The 23692-nt window shown below is 42.7% G+C and overlaps 1 protein-coding gene across 8 annotated transcripts in view; it reads left to right on the top strand.

The window, feature by feature from the left end:
* Meis2 (Meis homeobox 2) overlaps positions 1-23692 on the top strand; it is a 205819-nt gene that overhangs the window by 2149 nt on the left and 179978 nt on the right. For all 8 annotated transcript variants that reach the window (XM_041678815.1, XM_041678813.1, XM_041678816.1 and 5 more), the window contains exons 3-7: positions 1196-1337; positions 2044-2094; positions 3114-3164; positions 3924-4073; positions 13507-13621. In XM_041678815.1, coding sequence (XP_041534749.1) covers positions 1196-1337; positions 2044-2094; positions 3114-3164; positions 3924-4073; positions 13507-13621 — 509 coding nt within the window. The remainder of the gene's footprint in view (positions 1-1195; positions 1338-2043; positions 2095-3113; positions 3165-3923; positions 4074-13506; positions 13622-23692) is intronic.

The following is a 23692-nucleotide window of genomic DNA, read 5'->3' as shown; positions in this document are numbered from 1 at the left end:
GTTTGCTGCAGTCAGAGAAGAAACTTCCAGTTTCCTTTTTCTTTTCTCCTTTCTCTCTCTCTCTCTCTTTCTTTCTTTTTTCTCCCCTCTCCTCCCCTTTCTGTTTCCTACTGAGGGCCTGGGAGTCACTAAACGCTGCTTGAGCTGGAATCAGGGCAGCTTCTGTCGGCCAGGAAGTCCTAATCACCCACTTCTTAATTCTCTGTAAATAAAGGGGGCAGACCTTGAAGTGCAGCCGGGTGGAAGAGACTGCCGCTTGCACACAGCCGTTCTTAGGGGGAATCAGGGAAATGGCTGGAAATTATTTTATATTCGGAAAGCTCGGAGAGGGGTGGGCGAGCAGGGTCCAAGCGTGTACTACCCGGGTTCTTCCGGCTGAGGGTAGGTGGGGAAGGCGGCGGGACGCCGAGGGGAGGGGACAGTGGGTAAACAGCAACTGAGCCTAAAGCCTGAGGCCTCAAGCATCCCGAGGTGTAGCTAAGCCTCCCGGAGGAACACAAAGGGCGTACGCACCCGGCTTGCACACTTCCAAGTTTGAAACGAGGTTTATTTATTCTTGTGCGCTGCAACGCTGGGAGAAATGTGGTCTTAGGAAGGTAGCTGTTTTGAGTTGAACATTCTTATTATTTTGGCCCTACCACCGGAGCTTCACTACCAGCAAAGTGAACAAGTTTATGAAGCAAACGGTGGAAAGATTAGAGCACTTTCTTAAAATGGGGAAATGTCACTCTGTTGTGTACATAGGTGAAGCCCTCGGCCTCGTCTAAATGCCCGTTAGATGAATTCAGATTGTGGGGGAAAAAATTCAAATAGTGTTCGGTGTTCTGGAGGTCAGGGTAGGGTGGCAGGCACCTCTGGAGGGAGTAGTGGGATCTGAACCAACCCCGAGCTCTGTATTGCATGGGCTTTTGATCATTTCATTACACCCTAAATGATTGTATGTTTACTTGGTGGGCTAAAGTGGCCGAGGGCTTCTCGGGGCTGATCTGAAAAGACCTATGATTCAAGGGAAAAGGCCAGGCTGTTTCCTTTCTGTTTGTGGCCCAGGCTCGGCTGATTGAGGGTGTAGTGTGTTGCGTGCCTGTTGTATTAAAGAAAGAATGCAAACCCTCCAAACTTGTTGATTACAGTTCTTGCTCCTTCCCCTCTGCACCCCGTCTCCGTGCGTGTGTCTCTGCGTGGCGCTGCCCGTTAGGCACCCGTTGTTTCCTCTGTTAGCACTGGTCTTTGAGAAGTGCGAGCTGGCGACCTGCACTCCCCGGGAACCCGGAGTGGCCGGCGGAGACGTCTGTTCCTCCGACTCCTTCAACGAGGACATCGCGGTCTTCGCCAAGCAGGTCCAAGCTTCTTGACCCACTCACCCCCACCCCCCAGCAGGCCTTCACCCTCCCTCCCCTTTCCTCCGAGCTTGACTTGAAAGTGGAGGAAAAGGCAGGACACCCGATCTGCTCCTCTGGCCCAGTCCGCACTCCGCGCCTCCTCCCCATCCCTTAGCCTGGAGGCGAATTGGAAACGGAGATAAATATGGGTGTTTGTTTTTCCCCCCAGTCAGGAATACTGGGGCTCGACCCTCGAATTAAAGTTGACCTGCTCCTAATCTGGGGCTTGGCCTTTTCCCCGCCTGCAGCTACTTGAACAAGAATTGGGGAGAGGGGCTGGGAGGGTCCTGGGAGTGCCCGGGAGCAAAGGAAGCAAGGAGCCTGGTGAGAGGTCTACACAGGCGTGGAGGTGCGGGAGGTGGGGAGACCCAGCCCTTGGCTCGGCTGCAGAAGCGGGTTCTGAGAATCCGCGAGCCGCCTAGCCTTCCCCGCTACAACTGGAATAGGGCACGGCTCTCCCCACCGAGTCGGGCCCTGCTGTTTCTCCACTGACCCCACTCACTTAAGACACCAAACTGCTTCTCGTATTTTACCAAAGCCCCTGCCCTCTCTTCTGCCCCAGCCCTTCCAGAGCACCCGCTGCCTCAGTCCAGAACAGTGCCGACAAGGTTTTCTCTTTTTACATGGGCTGAAGATTCATGCTGACTCTCCCTACTTCCTATAGGTTCGTGCTGAAAAGCCTCTTTTTTCCTCAAACCCAGAGCTGGATAATTTGGTAAGGTTCTCTGTTTCTTGCTTGTCCCCAGCCTCGGCCCCATCCCAAGCTCAGAGTTACTCTCATTTGCCCCTGGAGCTCCAGGGAGTTGCTTCAGAGCCCTCCAAGGGAAGCACACGGGAAGGGACCCATTTAGAGCTCCTGAGGGGCTAGGGGCGAGCCAGGGACCGGACGGACCTCAGGGGATGAGAAACCCACCGAGGTAGCAGCGGGCGCCGTGGCGCCAAGCCGGCGAGTGGGGATGCTTCCCAGGTCTCGGCCTCGGGAGTAAGCCGCAAGAAGGGAGCTATTTCCTCTGCGGGGCCGGCGAAGGCGGCCGAGCCCCAGGCTGCAGTCCCGAAGGAAATAACCGCTGGGCAGCCGAGGGCGAGGGCGGGCTGGGAATGGGTTGTGGGGTGAGGGGCTGTCCCGCGCAGGCCACTTTTAGGTGCGATTCTTTTGCTAATTTGCAGGATTTCAATATTAAAAGTACTTAAATCCTCTTTCAAAGGCCCTGCCTCCCCATTCATCTGGAGTATTTCCTTCTTCTGAGAGGAGGCTTGCTCCGGGTTTGCTGTTCTAAAAGGCCTTTCTATCCAAAGAAATGGCTTCCCCCCCCCCCTTCTCTTCTCTTCTCTTCAGAACTCTTATTACCTTGTTTTATTCGATTATCTCTCCCTCCTCCTCCTTTTCCAATTTGACCTGAGGTAGATGGTAGGAGGAGACAGTAAAGGAAGACTAGCATGGAATAAGAAGACCTGGTGGGAGAAAAGCACCCCTTACCAACAGCACACTGTGAGCCTAAGGGGAAGAAATGAATACTAAGGCCACCCCTTATCATAGTTCCCACCTCTGTGGTCAATGAGGCAGAGATGATCAGTAATCATTTGGTTTTTTTATTTCTTGATGTGTGGGTTTTGCCCGGCCACCTGCTGGTTTCTTTTTCCTCTGCCCAATTCCCTCAACATACCCCCCCACACACACACACACATTTGCACATCCCAGAACCCTAACTCCATTCTCTTAAATTTCCCTTTCAGATGATACAAGCAATACAAGTACTAAGGTTTCATCTTCTGGAGTTGGAAAAGGTAAGCAGAAAACAACAGTCCCCATTTTGATGACCCCCGCATTCTTTCAGCCAGATGACTGGAATGTTACATGCCTCCCGGATGAAAGATTACTCATCTGGAGATGTTGATCACGGTCCTATTTTCTTCCTTTATAGACTTCTCAACCCAGGGGCCTCAGAGGATGGGGGAATCAGGGCAGCCATGCCTTTTAAAGCCCCCCACCCCCAGGCATTCAGGATTATTTGAAGTACAGCAGGAACCGTTTGTGTTGCTGCTCACAATGTCTACTTGTGTCTCTATTAGCTCAGCTTACCCTAGGCCCAGAGTTCCCGAACTGGGTGCAAGCAGAAGGAATAGCCCTCTTTGGGGGTGTCTGTGTACTGATATGGCGATCAATCATTTCCCCAGGAAACATACACAACACCTTGCTGATGAAATCTCAAGTGCCCCCAGTTCTAGGGTGTACATGTTTCCGAGTTATTATCATGTCATATTTTCATCTCTGCTCTCCTCATCTGAACCCAGTTGTTTTCAGTCCAGCTTCTTTCTTTCTTGTAACTTGTTGCTCAGGGGAGTCTCTGGCGAATACTATCTTGCCACAGTTGCTCTATTGTCTCCTTGCCTTCAGCTCCTACACCCCTTAATTAGAGTTAGTTTGGAAGGCATCACATTGTTGCTCCTCACAAATGTAACCCTGCAACCCAATAGTCTTCCTCTTTCAAAATGAACCCTATAAAGGCAATCTGAGCTGAACCGCGGCCATGACCCTCCTCCTAGGTCCACGAACTGTGTGACAACTTCTGCCACCGGTACATCAGTTGCTTGAAGGGGAAAATGCCCATTGACCTCGTGATTGACGAGAGAGATGGAAGCTCCAAGTCAGATCATGAAGAACTTTCAGGCTCCTCCACAAATCTCGCCGACCACGTAAGTGTGCAGAGCCGGTGGCCTTCTCTGAAAGCCACTGGGCAAAGCATGTCTCTAAAACCTTGTGGTATTGAGCTCACTTGTTTTGGTTTCTAATGGTGTGGTCGCCTTTGGAGTTTGCCTTCCCTGTCTCACGACCAGTGTTGTGGCCTTTATTTTCGTTTCCTCTTTCTTGGACCTGCCCTTATTTATGTTGAGAGTCAGAGAACCAAGGAGGTGGTAGAGTTGATTTGTGCTTTAAATGTACGAAGTTTCCTGGACCTGGGGCTTGGGTGTTAGCAAGTGCTCTTTTTGAAAGGATGGTTTTTTGTCTTTCCTGGTTTCTTTCTGTGTGTAATCAAGGCATCAGAGATAGCTAGAGACAAGGCAGTTAGTAGGAGAGGAAGGAATGGAGCAGGCACATGGGGTGGGGGAATGAGAGCAAGAAGACGTCTGGGAGATGGGGGGCTATTTCTCTCCCAGAGAAGACAATCCTGAGAATTCCTGGCAATTTTGCAGTGTATTAACAATAAAAAGAGTGAATGAACACATTATAATTCTGAGGACTTTTAGCTCGTAGAAACTTATTGTCAGAATATGGACTTATTGCCAAGTGCCTGAAGCATCTCTATAATAAAGGACAGCAACCTTGATGAACCAATTTTTAACACTGTATTACAGAACGCTGAAGGGAATTAAGATTGAGTAACCATAGGTTAGTGATTGCACTTTAACACTTCAACAGTTGGTGACTTAGAAGATGCCCGTGGATGTCAAGCCAGGAAAGGAGATTTCTATTCTCTCTGTTTCTAATCCTATTTTGGAACTCGTCGAGTGAATCTGATGGAGGGAAGAAAAAGCATATGTAGTGATGCTCACAATCTAAAGAAGAAGAAGCAAGGAGAAGGATTGCAGCTGGCAGGGCTGGTAGGGAAGGCAGGAGTGCTGAGGTTAAAGAGTAAGTGTGAATAGCAGTATAATTTTGGGAACTCGAGCATGGAGGTGGAGGGCAGAGTGTCTATACATTCATTTGAACTCACAACCTAAACAATACAGGCCGTAGTCTGGATAACTTCATAGCTGAAATATTAACACCTCATAGGGGTTAAACAGGCATTGAGGTTTGAAGGCAGTTTGCACTCCCACCCCCAAATTCCTGAGTATAAAGGGGGGTGAATAGCTTTTCTGTGAGTTCTCCTCTCCCTCTACCAAAAGTTTTTGCAAAGAAGTAGCCATTGATTTGAAAGGTTAACCTTTGCACTACGTGAGACAGCAGTCTACAAGTTTCCAATAATGAAAGAAAACCATGGCGTAGGATGTCCAGTTCTGATACAGAATCAATGCTGTGCTGCTAAAAGCCCCTGCACTTGTCCTTACCTTTAGCTGTTTCCATGGTGCTGGGGGAAGTCGTCCGCGGTTTTGTACCTTGCAAGTAAGTGTTAAGTAAAATCATATAGGTCTAGCAGCTGTTGGAAGTTCCTTGGCTTCTCTGTGTCTCTGCAGTGTGTGTTCTTGTGGCTCAAGAGGAGTGTTCACGTCATAAATATTTACTTATTTTTGCTCTTTACTTATTTTCATCACCTTTCTGTTTATGGCTTTGTATGCATTTGTATTATGGGGGTGGGGGACAGAGAGGGCTGTATCTGCTGGTTTGGAGCATGAGAGGTCCCTAGTTGCTTCTGCATCAAAAGCTTTTTTTTTTTCTTCTTGTTATGTTGTGGGGTTGTGACTACTTGGTTTTCTACAACAGTTTCTTGACAATGGCTTTTCTGCTGGATGTATGGAGTTGGGGGTGCTGATGTTTATGTAGAAGAAATAAGATAAACTAGGCAGTTTAGGGCACTGGCTGATATACAAAGCTAATTTGTGAAGCCATCGTAATATTTAAATACAGACTCAAGAAGGAGGTGGTACCTAAGAGAATAGTGCTTGAGTAATTTAACAATCATCATCTTCGGATAAAAGAGTCAACTGGAGCATTTGTTGCTACCCTTTCAAGCCCCCAATCAAGTAAATATGACAACTGATTTATTTTGAATCCACGAGGGCTTGCCACCTCATTGGGCGTCATAATTTAAAGCCTTTTATTTCCTAGGGATCTGAACTACAGCATTTTTGCTTTAGCCCCCTGCTATTTGTTTTGAAATGAAGCAATAATTTGTTCCACCAGCATACTGAGTGGGAAATGGAAAGGTCTGCCACATGCTTGTGTTTCATGCGGGACGAGCGAGAAAACCTTGAAAGCTCTGCAGCCTTCTAGGTACCGTGGGCATATTGACTGCGTTTGTTCCTAGGCCACCCCCTCCTGCCCGACAAAGGGCATCCCTTCTAAGGCTTTTCACCCTTTCCTACAAACTTGTCCTCCCTCAGCCCCCTCAGTCACAAGAGAGGGAGAAGACCACAGAACCCCTACCTGAAAGTGATGTAAGGGGGACATTTTCAGCATATAAATGTGTTCAATTTGAGTCATCAGGTTTATTTTTTTCATTTGCTTTGATATGCATATTTAATGCCTTGCCTTAGGCTGGATCTCATTTGCTGCACAGTGGTACAGGGTGATGATCAGCCACTTCAGTAGGGCCCAGACAGCGTGTTGTTTTCCCTGTTTCCTCTGTTGGCCCACTATTCTGATCTACTGAGCTACGTCGTGGTTTTATTTGCGCATGAAATGCCGTGAGCGGTTCAACTTATTGGCTATGAATAATGACAGCTAAAAAAAGGAGTGTGGTTTCATTTATTGTGTGCCAAGGTTTCTCTTGTGGAGGTGACAGTTTGTGACAGCTGTTTGACACCCCAAAAACACATACACCTCTATCCTTATTAAGTGGTATCAAGCTACACTGTGCGTTCATGCGCGTGTGTGTGAGTGTGTGTGTGAGTGTGTGTGTGTGTGTGTGTGTATCTATGTGTGTGAAGAGGGAGCGAAGAGAAAGAGTGAAAGAAAAAATGAAATACTAACTTTGTAGTTCTATGCATTGAAAAACAATGAAAGACCTATCAAGGGCAGGATGTTAAGCACAATATAGTTTTCCATTCCCTTATTAAAATACTTAAAAATATAAATGAATGAAGGCAGTTGACTGAATAAATACCTTCAAAGCTAGTATTTTCAACAGACTTTTAGGTGTGACTTTTACATATTATGACCAGGTATTGTGCTAATTTCATCTTCTATAAAGTCACATAAGTTTTCTGATACAACATAGATGCATTAAAAGAAGACCCATAAGGGTCTTGCATTCCATTCTTTACATTCAGTGAGGATGCTGGGTTTGTTCATTTATTATTAGCAAATGTGATGTGTGTAATGATGAGGGGAAGTTTGGAACCAAGGATAAAATGAAGCGTGCAGCTTTGGTTGCTGTACTGTGTTAAGTCAATTCATGAGGAATGCTTATTTTTTTTAACCATAGGATGTGTTTTATCTCATCATCTTACTATAGCATAAGGATAATTGTTGCAACTAGCAAATGGCTATTCTACTATTTTTCAGAATACTGTTGAGGGAAAAATAGATAATAATCAAAAGAAACTCAACTGTGTTTTCCAGCTGCAGCTAATGTTAAGTTACCCAGACATTCAAATTTATCATGTTTAAAACAAACATGTCAAGAAAACTTTTTTAAAAAAAGTTTCAACTTGGAAACTGTCGTAAAGCAATTTTGTTTTTCCTAGACTGTTGAAGTAAACTAAAAAAAAAAAAAGTAATATCCAAATTTTCTATTTTATATAATTTGAGATCAACTTTTTTAGATATAGTACAGATAAGTATGTATCATCATAATATTTATGAATGAAGATATTCTATGTCTTTATATCAAGTTTATATGTTCGAGATATACGTGTTTGAAATATATTCTCCTAGCTACACTTGTTTGCGATGCAGATGGTCCTATAGTTACGCCACCTCCTCTTCATGGTGCCAAGCACCTCCATTTCATTTGCTTTGAAAGAAATAAGTAAAGAAAATATAGTTATGTGAATTAATATGAATTGGCAGGTACCTTAAAATTGGCTGGCTCTGAAAACATCATAAGAAAATAGCATTTTATTTTCATTTCTGTGGGCTGTAGTTTCAATGAACATATGCTACTATTGTTTTGCGTTTGTGAATATGTCAAGGATATTTATGTTGTTACAGTTTTTTTTTTTTTTTTGAATGGGTTAGGTAAGCAGAGAGAATTACCAAAATCTTGCTCTTGACAGAAAATGGTCAAGTGCTGGTAGAGAAAATCTATTATTACTTGAAAAACTCGAAGTGATGGCCGCAGCGAGGAGAGGTTTGAGTTTGAGTGCTTGGTCTATTGACGATGAAGGGAGAATAATGAGATTGGATATTCACATTAATAACATGAATGATTGCTTTTGTCTCTTGGTTTCTTACACGGAGGTGTGATATTAGGTGTTAGGCTGTGTTTTATTCAAAGCCCCTCCCTGGGACCGAATTTTGGGAAGTTTTACTTTGGAACTCAGGGTCCCTTCTTAAGGACCCTGATAGAAGACATGGCTTTTTGTTATTTGTTATTTGTTATTTGCCGAAATGTCTGCTTGTTGGTAGCGTTCCTGTTTATTTCTCATCAAGAGTATTTACGTCATTTAAGTTATTTAGGTTGTGCAGTTGGAGCATGTCTTCAGTGTAAACGTGGTGACATGGATCCTAGATACATTTGACAGTCACGTAGACATTCACAATGCCATGAGAAGACTTGGTGTTATCTGACATCATTGTCTTGGCTGTTTATGTACCGACTGGTCTAGGGGATATGCCGGCACACTTCAGAATCATAGAAAGCATTTTCAAACCCTCTCTGGAGGAGCAAATGTGTTTTTGTCTTCGAGAGTCCACCACTCAATGGAGCAATCATTTGCAAAGGAGGCTGCCCTTGTGGGAGATGTGCTTATGCGTTAATTCCCAAAGCCCTGTGCAATGTTGCAAACGCTGAGGCAAAATCTCCAGCTTGAGTTACATTTTTAGAGACTCCGGCTTCTAAAAGCCCACACTGGTGTCCCGGGTTCTTGGTCAACATCACAGTCAACAAGTTGAAGTCCCAGCATTTATCCCAGTTCTTCCATGAACATTTTTAACTTGTGCACTTGCATGCCCAAGGAGAAGAGTGCTTACATCTTTTTAAAAAGAGTTCTGTCCACACTGTTAACTAGGACTGTAAAGCCATACGACATAAGTGACTTCATATTAATGGGAAGTATTGACGCAAATATACCTTCCTTTCGTGGTTTAAATGTGTCAAGTCAGATGAATCTGTGTACCTCTTCAGCGAATGAGCATGTCTTTGGCTGTGTTTTCTGCTACTGTGTACCTATGAATGCATATCTGTGTTTTCATGCTTCCTGTATACTTCTCGGTTTTATGTTATATAGTTATATGGGTTTTAGAAAAAAAAATGTTGGCTATGTTTAAAGTACTTTTCAAAATGGACATAAGTGGACATGACCTTGGGAATTATCTTGTATGACTTCATAATTCCAAAGAGATAAATGACATGTCCAAAAGGACGTCAAAGGAGCGATCGCTCCCGGTCACATGACCTGTTAGAGGTGGTCCCAAGAGTTGATTCTATCTTTCTGTCTTTTCCCCGGTCCCACATGCAGAGAATAACTTTTCATATGGAGTCTAAAAACAAGAGCTCAGTTTATTTTTGTCAACTCTTAAATGCAATAGTGGCTCCTGTTTCCTTCAAGCCCAAGACATTTTACTTTTATGGTTTTATTTGGAAACGCTTGCGCATTTTACCCCAGTGACCCCGTGAATGAACTATGCGCTGTGGGGAATATTTTGATACAGGAAACACGACCAATTGGCTAGGACTTATTAAGTATTATCCTATAGGCAGAGCCCTCACAGAAGTGCCATTCTGGTTTGAAGTATAATTGCAGCCTATCTGCAACCTCAACAAAAGCCGCACACGGAGGATTCGCCTCTTGTGCCCAGAGACTCCTGTCCTCTCTGTTCTCTTTTCTAGATTTAGCAAAATTCAATGACGGTGCTAAATCAATTTTTTTTTTTAACTTTCAAGGGAGAAAACACTGGCAGGATTGTGTTTTCTAGGGAAAGCCCTGTGCAAATGAGAAGCCAGGGAAAGCAGCGGAGCGCTCTCCCATGGCCCCGCTACTACAAGCTCTGCCCATATTGTCTCTTGCTTTTATATTAATTACAACTTGCATTATCAGCTGTGAGTCTGTAGCCCAGCAAATAGAAAAAAACTGCCCCTGGAGACGGAGCTTCTTGTATCTATTTCCCATCTCCTATTGTGCGCTACTCGGTATTCACTGCTTTTCTCCTGGTAACCCTGCTCTTTAACGCAATTATATAAAGAACAAGGGGAGTGCCATCTTTGACTCCCAATTATTAAATCCGTTGGGAATAGAAACATGTTCCCTCCTTGCCCTGGGGTGTCTTCATGGTATTTTTGGCTGGAGAACAGGACATGTATTATGGAATGTGTATACACGAGTTCTCATCTGCACTGATGCACGTAGGAATCAATTCTCTTTTATATATTTTTCTACATATGTCATATGTTTTTACATGCTTTTGTATATCACGTTGGTTCAGGATTCACTCAACTTCTGCTTTTAATTTGGCAGAGGGCCAGGTGGTTATTCTTGAAGGACGCAAACTTGGAAACTATCTAGGAGGGGGGAAAAAAGGAAGCTGTGCTATTCACAATATTTCGATCTAAGAAAAACCCAGTATTATGGGTAATGCTTTATGTTGTTTATGTAGGCTGTGGGGTTTTTTTTAAGTTGTTTTTTTTTTTAATGGTGAAGGATGAGTTTTTGTTTATGTTGCTCAGATTACCCATGTGTGTCTTTATATATGATCATACCACTATCTGTAGCTTTATATAGACATCTTGGGGTGAGTCTCTACCCCAGAACTCCCAGAGGGATCTGTCCATCCTTCTTCACATTAGATGGCTAACAAAAGGTTCTCCTCAGTGTGCTTCAGTCTCTCCACTGAAGGTAGCACAAGAGACACCATTTTTTTTTTCCAACAGAGTATGTTTTTGAGAGGTGAGGAGGAAAAGAGGGAAGAGATAGGGGGTGGGAGATAAGAGAACTTGAGAAAATTTGGTGGCCACACTGAAAGTCCAAGACCTGACTTGGTTGGCGGAGCCCATTGTTCTAGTAATGTTGACAAGTATGACTTTAGAAGACACATGCTCGCGAAAGCCACGGAGAGAGAGAGATGCTAAATTATGAATTAATGAGGCTTGACTTTAAAGTCCAGCCCAGGCCTGGCTGATAAGAACTCAGCCGTGTTTTTCAGCTACAGGAATCGTTTGTGCAAAAACCCTCCCATCATGTCAGTGCTTAAACTGAAAGACCTGTCCCAGCTCCATCCGAACGATTATATAATAGTGTCGGATGACATTTGCCTTAAAACATAGCTGAGGTGTTAGTGGTTAATTATTGTAATTTTCATGAGGGATAAGGAGCTTTTATAGCAGCCAGCTTAATAAAAAGCCTGCAGTGCATAAAACGAACCTCACCGGCTGTTGTACCCTGGAAAGTTTGGTTAGGGAAAGTGTCCCGCAGTCCGCGCTGTTGCAGAATAAGTACACGCCATGCCTCTCTCTCTCTCTCTTCCATCTCCTGCTGCAATTCGTCCAGCATTTCAGGGGATCCCCACGCAGTAAATACCTGTCATAAAGAGACATCAAAGCAGCAGATAACTCGGTCTAACATATTCTTCTCACTTTCATTTCCAAATCAGTCGTTTCTGTCTTCCATCCTTCCTTCCTTCTTTCCTTCCTACCTGCTGTCTTCCCTCCCTTTCTTCCCTTCCTTCTGTTTTGATGCTGGATTTCACTGAGTAGTCTAGGTCGGACTCAAACTCATGGCAGTCCTCCTGCTTGAGCTCCTCAAATATTGGGATTATAGATGTGTGCTACCATGCCCACCGAATTCCTTAATCCTCTTTTTTTTATTACATCTTTATTGTACAGATTTGAATCTGAATTATACTTAAAGTCACGATTTCTACTCAAGGTCTTGACTTTGAGTCGATGGCTTGCCTGGCAGTGTCGCCAGCAACACCGACGTTGATATGTTGATCACAGAGATCTGGATCATGTCTTCATCTGCCAAAATTCCAAATATTAAAGTACAATATGTTTATAGAAGATCCGTAGGAGAAAATGTCCACTGCTGTTGTTCCTTCATTTGTCTTCCTTTGGTTTCTGGTTTTATTTCAGTAGCACTATCTGCTGTAGGTACATTATGGGCTTAGTCTTGGGGAAAAGATGACAGGCTGATTATTTTCCTAATAAACTCTGTGTCCTGGTATCATAGTGAGATTCCTTTCACCTAGCCACGTGGTTTGTAGGTGACCTATGCTTGCTCTGAATTATTGTTTACCAATTCTAGTAAAAAAAGTGCTGTTGTGCTTTAAGAGATTGTGCTGTCTTTAAAATGTTGTCCTGCACCGTCTGCTCCAACCCCTAAAGAGTGCTCTTGCCTGTAGGTCCACAGGTGTAGTCAAAGTCATAGTACATAGGTGACAAGTGTACAGCGTTGGCCCCAAGGCTGCTGTGTTTCATGTGGGGCTCCTGCTCTCCCTGTCTGCCAGAGGAAATTCCATCTCTTGCCTGCCTTCATGTGGTGCTGATAAAGTCCTTCCTGTACATTAGAATTCCTGTTTCCCTTTAAGCTACAGCAGTGGTATTAGGAATATCAGGAAAGGGGAGGGGAAGCAGGAGACGAATATATTAGCAAAGTAGCATGAGCTGGTACCTCCTGGTTTGCCTTGCAGACCTTTGAGGTTCTTCCAGAAGGCCCTGCTCAGTCGCTTAAAGCGAAAGTCTCAGCTTGCTGGCAAAGTGGCGAGTAGCCCACATTGGTTTTGTTTTTAAAAATTACCATTTGTGCCAATTAAAGCAAGGTTTGATGGTCAATGAAACATTGATGCCGCGATTGCTATTGCTCTTGTTGTTTATACAGTCTACCTGTTGATAGCATGTGGAGCCCTCAGACAGACTATTTTAAGGCAAGGCATTTGAATGTGTAAGGGGTTGTCCCTCCATCCATTGTTGACCCCATACTCTTTTGAAGGGAGTACTGAACTTTGTAGAGGCTCATGGTCAGATGGATTTTGTGTCTGAGAACACCAGGAAAATGTGTCCTGCATATAATGGAAAAGTTAAGAAAGACATTTTAAGGCAGTTTCCCCTCACTTCAGAAGTTAACTTTACTGAGGTGTAAATTTGCATCTAATAGGATGTACACACTTAGAAGAGATATGTCAGATTTAACAAATGTATGTACTGATGTAGCCGAAGAAGATGGCATAGAATAGCATGCCTGTGGCCACTTTTGAAAATACTAATATGTACACATTTTTTTTCTCCCCCTGTGCCTGTCTGTCTTCATGGTTCCTCATTTATGGCTCAAATGGTAACTGTGGGAAAATTCCTTGGCATCCTGACATCAGAACCCTTCATCCTGGCGAGACCACGATGATGCGACCTCAACTCACTCAGCAGGCACCCCGGGACCCTCCAGTGGGGGCCATGCTTCCCAGAGTGGAGACAACAGCAGTGAGCAAGGTAAGAAGTTATGAATTTTCTTTGTGCAAAACTAGGCATGACCAAAATAACTTCCGCATTTCTCGGTATCAGTCCATGTAAACAGGAGAGGGGAAGGTAAGGATGTAGGGAGTTTACCGACTGGTTGGTAGGAAGACAGGGTTCCTCTTGTTACTTTATTTAAAGACTCAGAATGAGTTATCTAATCTTTAAGTCCACATTGCAATAATAATTGATTGGTTCTGCCAATTCTCTTACAAATGTGGTTATCTACACTCCTTTGGTGAATATTAGAAAGACAGACCTACATAACTGTTATAATCCAGTAGTTGGAATTATACTATGTGAAGGCTATTTGCCTGTAATATGTACGATACGACTTCTTTATAATTAAAGCAACCATGCCTCTAAGGCTTGTAAGAGGCAAAAGTCTGATCTTATTAACTCCAGAAATGCCAGTCTGGGATGGGGGAGGGTTGAAGAGATTTATGCAGACTATTATTTTGGGAAGATGGATTTTAAAATTCTTCAATAATACTTGTCCCTGCTTCTATATAGCTGACATAGTGATCTTTGTCCCAATTTTAAAAAAAAAATCGAGTTTTAGAAGGCGAGGAGAACAACTACAGATGTCAAGGAAGCCTTCTGCAATTTGGAATGAATTTTACCATTTACAACAGGGAAGGTTATATATTGGTAGGAATGACTCTCCTATGGATAAAATGATCATTTAAAGGAAGATGCATTATTGAATGTGGTCCAGGGATGTGTATAGATTTTACTTTTTAATATTTTACATCAGATGGTGTCTGATCTCTTAGGTCTATTTTATCTCTATTATGTTTCTGTTTATGGCCACAATATTTAAGCATTAGACAGGCTTCCAAGTCAAATACTGCTTTACAGGTTGAGCTGTAATTATACAGGACATTTCAAAGGGAGTTGCTAGTGTGCTGTGAGTATCTACCCTCCTCCATGTTTCTGGCCAGAGATTCTGGACCCCTGAATTTCCAAGGGAATCTAGAAAACAGGCCTTTTTAGGATGTCTTTTACCTGTAAGTGAATTCTAGTCAGATCTGTCTTTTTAAGCCAGTTGTGGCCCACAAATGACACACTATCAAATGGCTATAGGAGAACTTGTGAGCTATGTGTATATTGGTTTGAATGCATCAGAAGGACTGTTTGTAAAATAAACTTCATTCTAACACATTTTGAAGGTATCGTGTACGTAGATTCAATAGTGGTTCTGCAATACAGACGTTTAACTGTGGTTCCAAGTGACCCTGAGTCAAATGCAGAAAGCTTTCGATCACGTAGTCCTCCCCACTGCTCCAAGTTAGGCCACCACAAAGGGGTGAAATATCTATTAATAAAAACAAAACACCCTCAACATTGCAGGAACTGGGGGTGGGGTGCAGGGAAAGAAGGAGAAGCAGACTTTAATGGCCTAATGAGGCTATCTTCCAGAAACTTCTCCTGTGTGAGGCTCCCTCTGACCTTTCGCTTGGCTCAGGAGCCCAGCGCTTCATTTTTCACATTCTTGCAATTACGTTAACGCTTCAAGCATTTCTGACTCCATGTCAGCTAGCGACACCAGGCATAACTCAGCACTGTGAGTTTTTCTCTTCTCTGTAGATTCATTAACAGGTCACCAAGGTCCCAGCTGAAATTTAAAACTGACTGGTTCTGTTGGGTTAGTTGAGTTATGGTGAGAGGGATAACAGGAAGGGAGAGAGAGAAAGAGAGAGAGAGAGAGAGAGAGAGAGAGCAGGAGAGGCAAAAAATGTAGGTTTTGGAGCAAGGAATAGCTACCATAGCATGAAGTTTTATCATTTTAGTTAGTCAGTTTTGTTTTATTAAGGAGTTTTGGTCAAAAGAGAGAAGACATGTAAGACATCCTCTGGGGAGAAACAAGACACTGAGCTCCCCTTGCTGTGGGTAGCCGCACCCACTTATCCCTTGCTGAAGGATTTGATCCCCCAAGCATTTTGTTCCTTTAATCATATCTCTGTGGGATTAAAGAATGGACATGGTGGCTTATACATATAAGCACTAGGAAGGCTGTCTCTCCCCACCTCTCCCGCAACTGTGTTCAAGTTTGAGAGAAAGTGGGGAAAGTTGTTGTTTCTGTAAAATGGAGACTGTTGGTGCAAAGAGAATTTTTCTACCTGGCTCACCACTGTGTTAGTGGTTATTACAATGCGTGCGTCAAGGTGTTCTGGGTTTTTTGTTTGTTTGTTTGTTTTGTTTTGTTTTGTTTGTTTCTGACAGCAGACCCTAAATTTTTAAGGCCGGACTTAAGTATGTTTTGCTCCCATAATCTTTTAAACATGTTTTCAAGATATTTTGCTACTTTGTTCCACCAAAAGGCTCCGGAGTAGCTTTCGGGGGGAAGATTAATCACCTGCTGCAGGGCAAAGTCAGCAGAGGTATTGACTGAAATCACATATGCTTATCAGAGGCTAGATCTTAGGGCTGATGTAGAATGGAAAGGCTGGGAGGGAAATTTATGTTCTTCATATTAAATATATCATAATGTTTCATTGGAATCTAGGTTTGCAGTTCACAAGAGACTTCCTTACTTCTTCAGAATTTATTAGCACAACAGGCATATGGAAAACTGTAAAATGATTCCATTTCAAAACAAATTATGATAAACAGAAGAAATAGGGATGAATTGTACTAAATACAATGTTTTCATACACATTTTAAATTAAACTTTAATAGCCATATGCTATAAAACAATACATGCATTTATGTTTCTTTATAATTTTGTGAATATTTTTACAATAAGGATCCTAACAAATCTATACCTTGGAACCTAAAAGCACCTCATCCTACGATCCGATACTGAAGAGCTATAGGTAGTACACAGACAAGAGGTTATCTTTTCATATAGGTGTTTGCATGATAAACCGAAAGGAGGAAAAAAAATGACATTTTTAATATCGTAAGAAATGAACTTGGAAAATTTGCAGTCTGACTGTCTTTCCAACCACACACCAGTCAACTGTATGAATATGAAGCTGGCTTTTCACTCACTAGGTTTTCTGTTTTCGAAAAACAGCCAAAGGGAGGGCGTTTGTCTTGCTAGTCACATTCGAATGAGGAAGGAAATCTGGTTTTTCAAGGACGGAATTAGGGTGCAGACTCCGGGGCTCTGGGGCAGTAACTGCCTGTCTTTGTGCCTGACTTCCCGTCAGTAAAAATGGGGTTTGATAATAAGGCCTGGGGTCCCTCGTTCTGTACCTGCTGATTCTAAAGATGCTTGTGTTTCACTGTGTGCTTTGCCAGAGTGAAGCCTAAGCAGCAGCCTCCTCGTTCCTAGAGCACTCTGAGCGCCTTAGATAAAAGGCACAGTATATGTACAAAGTATTATTATTATTGATGGGTTTGTGTAGCTCCCATTAACGCTGATGCGAGCTACACGTGTGAATTGGCAAGAGACTAGACCCCTCAGTGTTTAGAGCACACGAAATTTACATTTTTTTCCAGTGCTGTAATTGAGATGTTGACAAATTGGAGAATATTGATGAGCCTTTGTTTTAAGTATTTCGTGCCAAGTTTGTTTTATTTTTCCTGGTTTGAACAATGGTACGGGTTCAACAGCAGTGAATGAAGAGGGTAGAGTAAAGATAACTTTGTATTTCAATATTTTGATGTGCCAATATGAAATAAATTGTCTTAGGCAAATGGAATATGCTGTTTTAATCATTAGCTATGCATGAAAGAAAAATTGATGTTGACATCTTTGCTGTAAAATCGTTGTAATGGGGCCTTCCTTACAATTCATTTTTGTAAAATTCATTTTGTACATTTTGCAGCAATTGAACAATCCCTGCACTGTGAATAGGCAGGATTCCCAGAAATACCGAGACAGTTGGCCCAGTAACTGCTGAGCTCACAGTGCACACCACACACACGTTAACCATACTGTTGCCAGGCCCAGATTAACCTAAATACAGGAGCACGCTAGCATCTATACCACTAATTGCTCGAGACCCTGGGCTGTACAAGCCAGCAGGGTTCCCCTCGACTCTACCACCAGACCCCTCCATTGATGTCACCATCTATCATCTGGGCAACGAGGCTAGAATCCCAGAGCTAGATGTTTATCTAGTTATTATACAGTTATTTAGCAACCGTAGTGTTGAAATCTACAAAGGTGCCCTTAGAAATGAGTGGAAGCCTTTATAGTCAAACATCCATAAGATACCATGACACTTTTGAGTTTACACTACGTTGCAGTTATGAAAGAACATTTTCTCTGCTTTAAATGTTCCAGTTATGTATTTAAAGGAGGAAGGGGGAAACCCACTTACTGAGGGTCCTGAATATTCTCTGCTGGGATTTCTCATTCAGCCTAGGAAAACTCTGTCAATGGGATGTTTTCATAGTGGTGGCAATCTCTTTAAAATAACCCTAAATACAATATGACAGACGCCATCTGGCATCATCTTTCGCTAGTTGCTTTTTAACTTTTATTTTTCCTAGAGTTAAGTTCACCCCAAACTGGTCACTAACTTGTGATAAATACAATAGCATCTCCTTCCTCCTGATTGTTATCAGCATTTTTTTTCTCTCCAACTATAATCGACAGTTGGACATGGCCAGAGAAGAAGGTATTCTATATAAAATATTCATATGGTACTTCCTTTCTCTCCCGCCAAAAAAAATTAAATAAAAATGAAACCCATCCTTCAATCATCAGCAAACATTTAGGTATGTTCTGCTGAAGCTCTTAGGACATTTTAGACAGTCGCCATGAGCAATAAAATTCAAGTCTTCTAATAAATGCGTGCTCTAGGAACATGCCACGGTTGCCCATAAAAGCTTAAAAGTTTTCTATAATTGCCGTTAATTTTGAGTCATGTCATTCCTATATATATCAACTTACTCGAAAAATCCAGAATTGGGATTTCCAGATTTTTTTTTTAACTTAGTCATGTAAAAGGATGTCTCCTGATGCCAGTTAGAGTTTAATTTAGAGTTGTAATTAAACTTGAATACTGCCTCATAAACAAAAGATAAACAATAAACCAGCCACGTTCCCTGCTGTTTCATGGCTTTCTTTCCCAGATGTTTTAGCCTGATAATTTTTACACAGTGAACTACCTAACATGGAGTTTTGTGGACAGAGGTCGAAATGTGTTTGGTTTTCTTTTTCCCCTCCTTTTCTCTCCTTTCTCCTCTTTTTTTTCAGTCATCCTTTTTTTCCCCCATTCTCCTCCAAAAGTATCATTTAGGGAATTTCCCATCATATACATATCTATGTTTTATTCATATATATATTTAAGTTCTGATAAAATAAATACTTTATATAGATGTGTTCTATAGATAACTATCTTTTTTTTCTTAGATAGCACGTATTGATTTTCTTTCTAAACTGATCTGATCTCCGATGTCTTTCGCCCTTAGAAAAAGAACATGTTTTCTTTAAGTCAGATTTAGATGGCGAGGCAGAGGAAAGGCAGGCTTGACGATGAAGAGCCTTCTTTACCCCCCTACCCTCCCAACCATGTACCTTCACCCTCTACCAGGACTACTGTGTGGTTGTGTTTCTTTTCGGGTTCTGAGGGTGTCTCTGTCCAGTTCTAGATCCTTCCAGTGTCAGCCATGATCTTGCTGATTGTCAGGTACTAGTGGGCTGTTCAATGTGGAAGCCATGTTATTTTCACTGGGTGGGGTAATTACTGAAAGCTGAGAAGAGCTGCACGAAGACAGGGGGATACTTTCATGATCCCATTAGCATAAGAGTGGGTAAATTATTCATGCCAAGTGAGGATTCTATGGGGAAAAGTATAGTTAATGCACATAGTTTTTAAATGTATCCCTTTCTGCTCGGAGACTAAATTCTTGTTGGAATCAGTTCTCAGACATTTACGGGAAGGCTCTGGTGGCGTGTTAGATGCAGCTCATGTCTCTGTGTTTGCAGCGTTCTCAATAGAGACCATCTGGCAAAGATCCAAAAGGTGATTAAACAAAATGATCAGCTCTTGTTGCTGTGTTACATGTCCAATACTCTGGATTAAAAAACATGACCCACGACAGTCAAGCTGACGTCATGCGACTCCCCCTTCCCCCTCCCCTTCCCGTATAAGAATTCAGATGGCCCACAAATGTGTGTGCCATCTTTGTGTCCTTATGGCCCGTAATCATGAACAGGTTGTGCAAATGGTTCTTTCTGTAGCACTGTCTGTTCCAGCAGCCTAGAAGCGTTTCATATTAATTGGGTCAGTCTAATATTCATATTGACATGGGGAAAATTACTAAAATTTATTCTTATAGCAGACAATGAATATGTGTGCTTTCTGCACACGAGGGGAGTGAAGTCTGACTACTGCTTGTGCCACTGATTCATTTTTCCTAAAACTGGGGAAAATCAAAGCGCAGAGAACCATCAGTCCCTGGAAACAGTGCACAACCCTTTATGACTACACAAAACGGAGGGGTGGGGGGCTCTTGGGGAGCGTGTGGAAGGGAGCGTTGTGTTAACACCATAATCGGGGATGAATTTACAGTACCATTCCGAAGAGCCCTCCCTCCCCATAAACAAGCTGATAATCACAGGGAAGCTGACTTCCAATTAGCTTTTCCTTCCCTCGCCCAGATCAGCATGTTTATATGTCTTCCTTAAGCTTGGATGTGTCTCTACTGAGTTGCCACAGCTCATGTCAGATTCGAAAGTTTGGAAATGAAATGTTTGATTAGGAGGAACTGCTGCTAACAAGCAAGGTAAATTCAGCCACTCACTTCACGATGGAGTTAAGGTAAAAAAATGCCAAGATTTGTGACTAAGGGACAGATGTATCTTATCTGTGGGGTTTGCACCAAATGCTGAGCAGAAATATAAATTGAACAAACCAGACATTGTGAGGAGTGATTGAAGAAATATTGAGATGAAATCTTGGAATGAAATATATATATGTATATTTATAACAATGCTGCGGATTTCTTACGTGGCTCATTTGCATGAGCCTGAACTGTGATTTCATTAAGGGCAGTGGAAAGTATGTCAGCTCCGGCATTCAGAACACAACACCGTGACTCACTAGGCTCTTCCCAGACGAAGGCTGACCATTTACTATGGTGGAAGTCTATGACTGATTGCCCAGGATGCATTTTAGTGCAAATGTCAAGAGAAGATAAAGCATAAAGCAGAGAAGGAAAACATTCTCAAAAACCACTTGAAAACATCATCATTCCCTGTCAGTCGCCCTGCCCTTCCAGGGGAACAGAAAGCTGTAGGTGAGAGAGGCAGAGGGGCAGAGGACTCAAGGAGGGGAAGTGAGGTTCCCCTAGAGTCCTGTGCAGTGTGGCAGATGAAAGGGACTCGAATAGCCTTGGGGGTCTTAAGGCTATTATAGGGCAACTCAAGCTCTCTTATCATGCTGATTTTTCAATTGATTTTTGGCTGAACAGTACTTGTTGAAGCCCTCCAGAGCATCAAACACAGCCTTATGGCGCTATACATTGTAATACACGTGTTCTATTTTCCCCCCTCATTGTCTTTGCTTTGGAAGATCAGTCTATAAAAAACACCACATCACCCACCCTACCCCTTTCCCCCCTTCTCATTTCTACTCCCCACCCCCGGGAATCTCTTAAGATTATTTCTGGGTTTGTTTGTTGTTTTGTTTGTTTATACGGGGGGATTAGTGGGAGAACTTTGTATTTGTCTTCCTCTGTCCTGCTCTGTCTTGAATTCTACCTCTGAAAATATTTCTTAGGTCCCAGCAGACAATGTTTTTCAGGCTCTTTAACTTAGTAACATGTATCTCTGTGTTGTCTGGAGCAGTCTGCTTCCTTTCTGCTGATAAACAAGAAAGAAAACTGAAATTTAGCTCCTGTTAAATGAAAGTGGAGTGAAGCCTGTTGTTAGTATCCCTGGAAGGCAGAGGTCTCTAGTAGGGAGAGCCACAGAGGAGCCCTAGCAGGAGTGTGCCCTTGCCTGTCCTCTACCAAGGAAATTCTTAATCTGATGAGCTAGTATCACCGCCTCCATGAAGTTTCTCCTGTCTGCCTAGGCTTGAGCCCACGGTTCCCTCTTTTGTACCTCCGTGATATGTCTGTTTCTGTTGGAACATCTTCTCCATGGCGCACTAAGGAAGGATAGTGTTTGATTCCTAGTTTCTTTCCCAACTTTGCTGATGCAGGGCTACCATCTACTCCCCACTCGGCTATGCTGCCTAGCAGTCATGAGTTGACTCTTGGGTCTATTAACAGGACCCATAGACACTGTCTTCTTTTCATTCTCCAGGTAAACAAATTAATTTCCTAAGTTTTCACTTCTTGTCTATGGATTCTGTGATGTTTGCCTAGACATACATGAGCTGTTTAGAATGTATCTAGGCATCTGTTGCAATCTGATTGCATCCCTTAAAGATTAAGAAATAAATTTTAAACTAACATTTTGTGTATTCATTACTGCCTTAAAAGATACCTCGAACTTAGAACCCTTTGGAAGATGGTTAGGTCTTCAAAATTGAAATTTGTCTCATTAGGGCTTTGGCATTGTCTCTAGCTATACCTGTGTGGTCAGAATTTGGAGATAGGATTTCTTCTTCTTACACTGTCAGAGAGAGAGCTGGGGGAGAGAGAGATTAAATGGTAGATCTGGATCAGGGAAGTTACACAGTATGTGACAAGGATTTCTTTATGGTGACCTGTTCATGACAGGTTTGAGTTTTGGAGACATCCCTGGTTTTCACAAACATGTAAAGGAAGCTGGAAACTATCCTTAGTTATCCTCAGGAGGGCACTGTGTCTTTGTTGACTTCATGCACGTGCACTTTCATTTTTTGTGCATAGCTTTTAGGAGGTATTCTTATTTTCATGGTCCCAGGCTGATGGCAGGGATCTTGCACCATGGGTCAGGATCTCTGTACCCTAAGGTCACAATGGCAATGAATGGGGGGGGGGGGGAGGAAGGTCTGGGAGGCAGACTTGGATTCAAGTCTCTCTTCTAGTCAACATGAGCTAGGTAAAGGGGAGGGAGCACTCGCTACCCTGCGGGTTGACCTGGAGGGTACGTTAAATGAGATTACATGTGTGGGGTGCACAGCATTGCCCACCAACATCAATGCTTGGGTCTTTCCTTCTCTGCCCTGTACTGACACTAATTACCTATAGACCTAGGGTGTGTTGCAGAATCTTTTGGATGTGTTACGCAGTCTTTGGAGACTTTTCCTCTCCTAGAAGCTTGACTGGACTCAATGGTCTTGTAGACCACTGGTGTTGGCAGCTTGTGTTTTCATCTGTATTTGTTTCTTATTTTCCGTTTATACTTTCTTTTTGTATGAGACTGGCTAGAAGGTCTTCATCAGGTGTGCAGCATTAACGTTCTAAGTCCTTGATTTATGATACGTAACAGGATAAGAAGAGAGCCTTTTCCTTCTCAGCTTATCAAGAAAATAAGGAGGCATCAGAATTTATTTTCTAGGCGGTGGTGACACAACACCAATCATATATATGTAGGACGGTCCAGGTTGCAGCTTTGTGTGGGACATCCTGCACACACAGGCAGCTTCCCTTTTGTCCTTCATCCACCTGGGCCTCTTGGGGATTCCTAAACGTCACAGGTGGAACAAAACGCAAAAAGCATGGCCGAAGGTCAGACTCTATCTACTCTTACCTGCGAACTATTCCCAATTGTTCCAGAAAAATCTAGTTAGTGATCAGAGATTTTCATAGTTAGCGGTGTTTGTCGGGTCCTGAAGCAAAGACTGTTGGTTCACATGGATGTATCCATGATCACCTCTAGTCTAGAGCTTCTTATTGTTTTTTCTACTTGTGGCCTCTTTTGACCTGAGAAACTTTTATGTGACCTCCTGGTAAATAAGTATGTAAAATATGCCCACAAATCAAGTATTTACTGCTAATATATCATCATTTCACATATATATATATGCATATATTTTACCATTTATTAAAGTGGAAGCAAATTTACACATTTATAATTTTACACAAAAAACTAAACCTGACACTGCAAGACATAGAGCATCCTCAGGTTTTTCATAGATAATCCATATTTTTACTGTAAGAATCAGCTTAGAAGATAGCTTCCCAGAAATGAAAAATGACAGAAGTGTA

Source organism: Microtus oregoni, unplaced genomic scaffold, assembly GCF_018167655.1.
Source record: "Microtus oregoni isolate MIOR12 unplaced genomic scaffold, Mior012 000031F_ref0000149, whole genome shotgun sequence".
Lineage (NCBI taxonomy): Eukaryota > Metazoa > Chordata > Mammalia > Rodentia > Cricetidae > Microtus > Microtus oregoni.
Note: the sequence above shows the minus strand (reverse complement) of the source record. Positions and strands in the feature narration are given on the sequence as shown.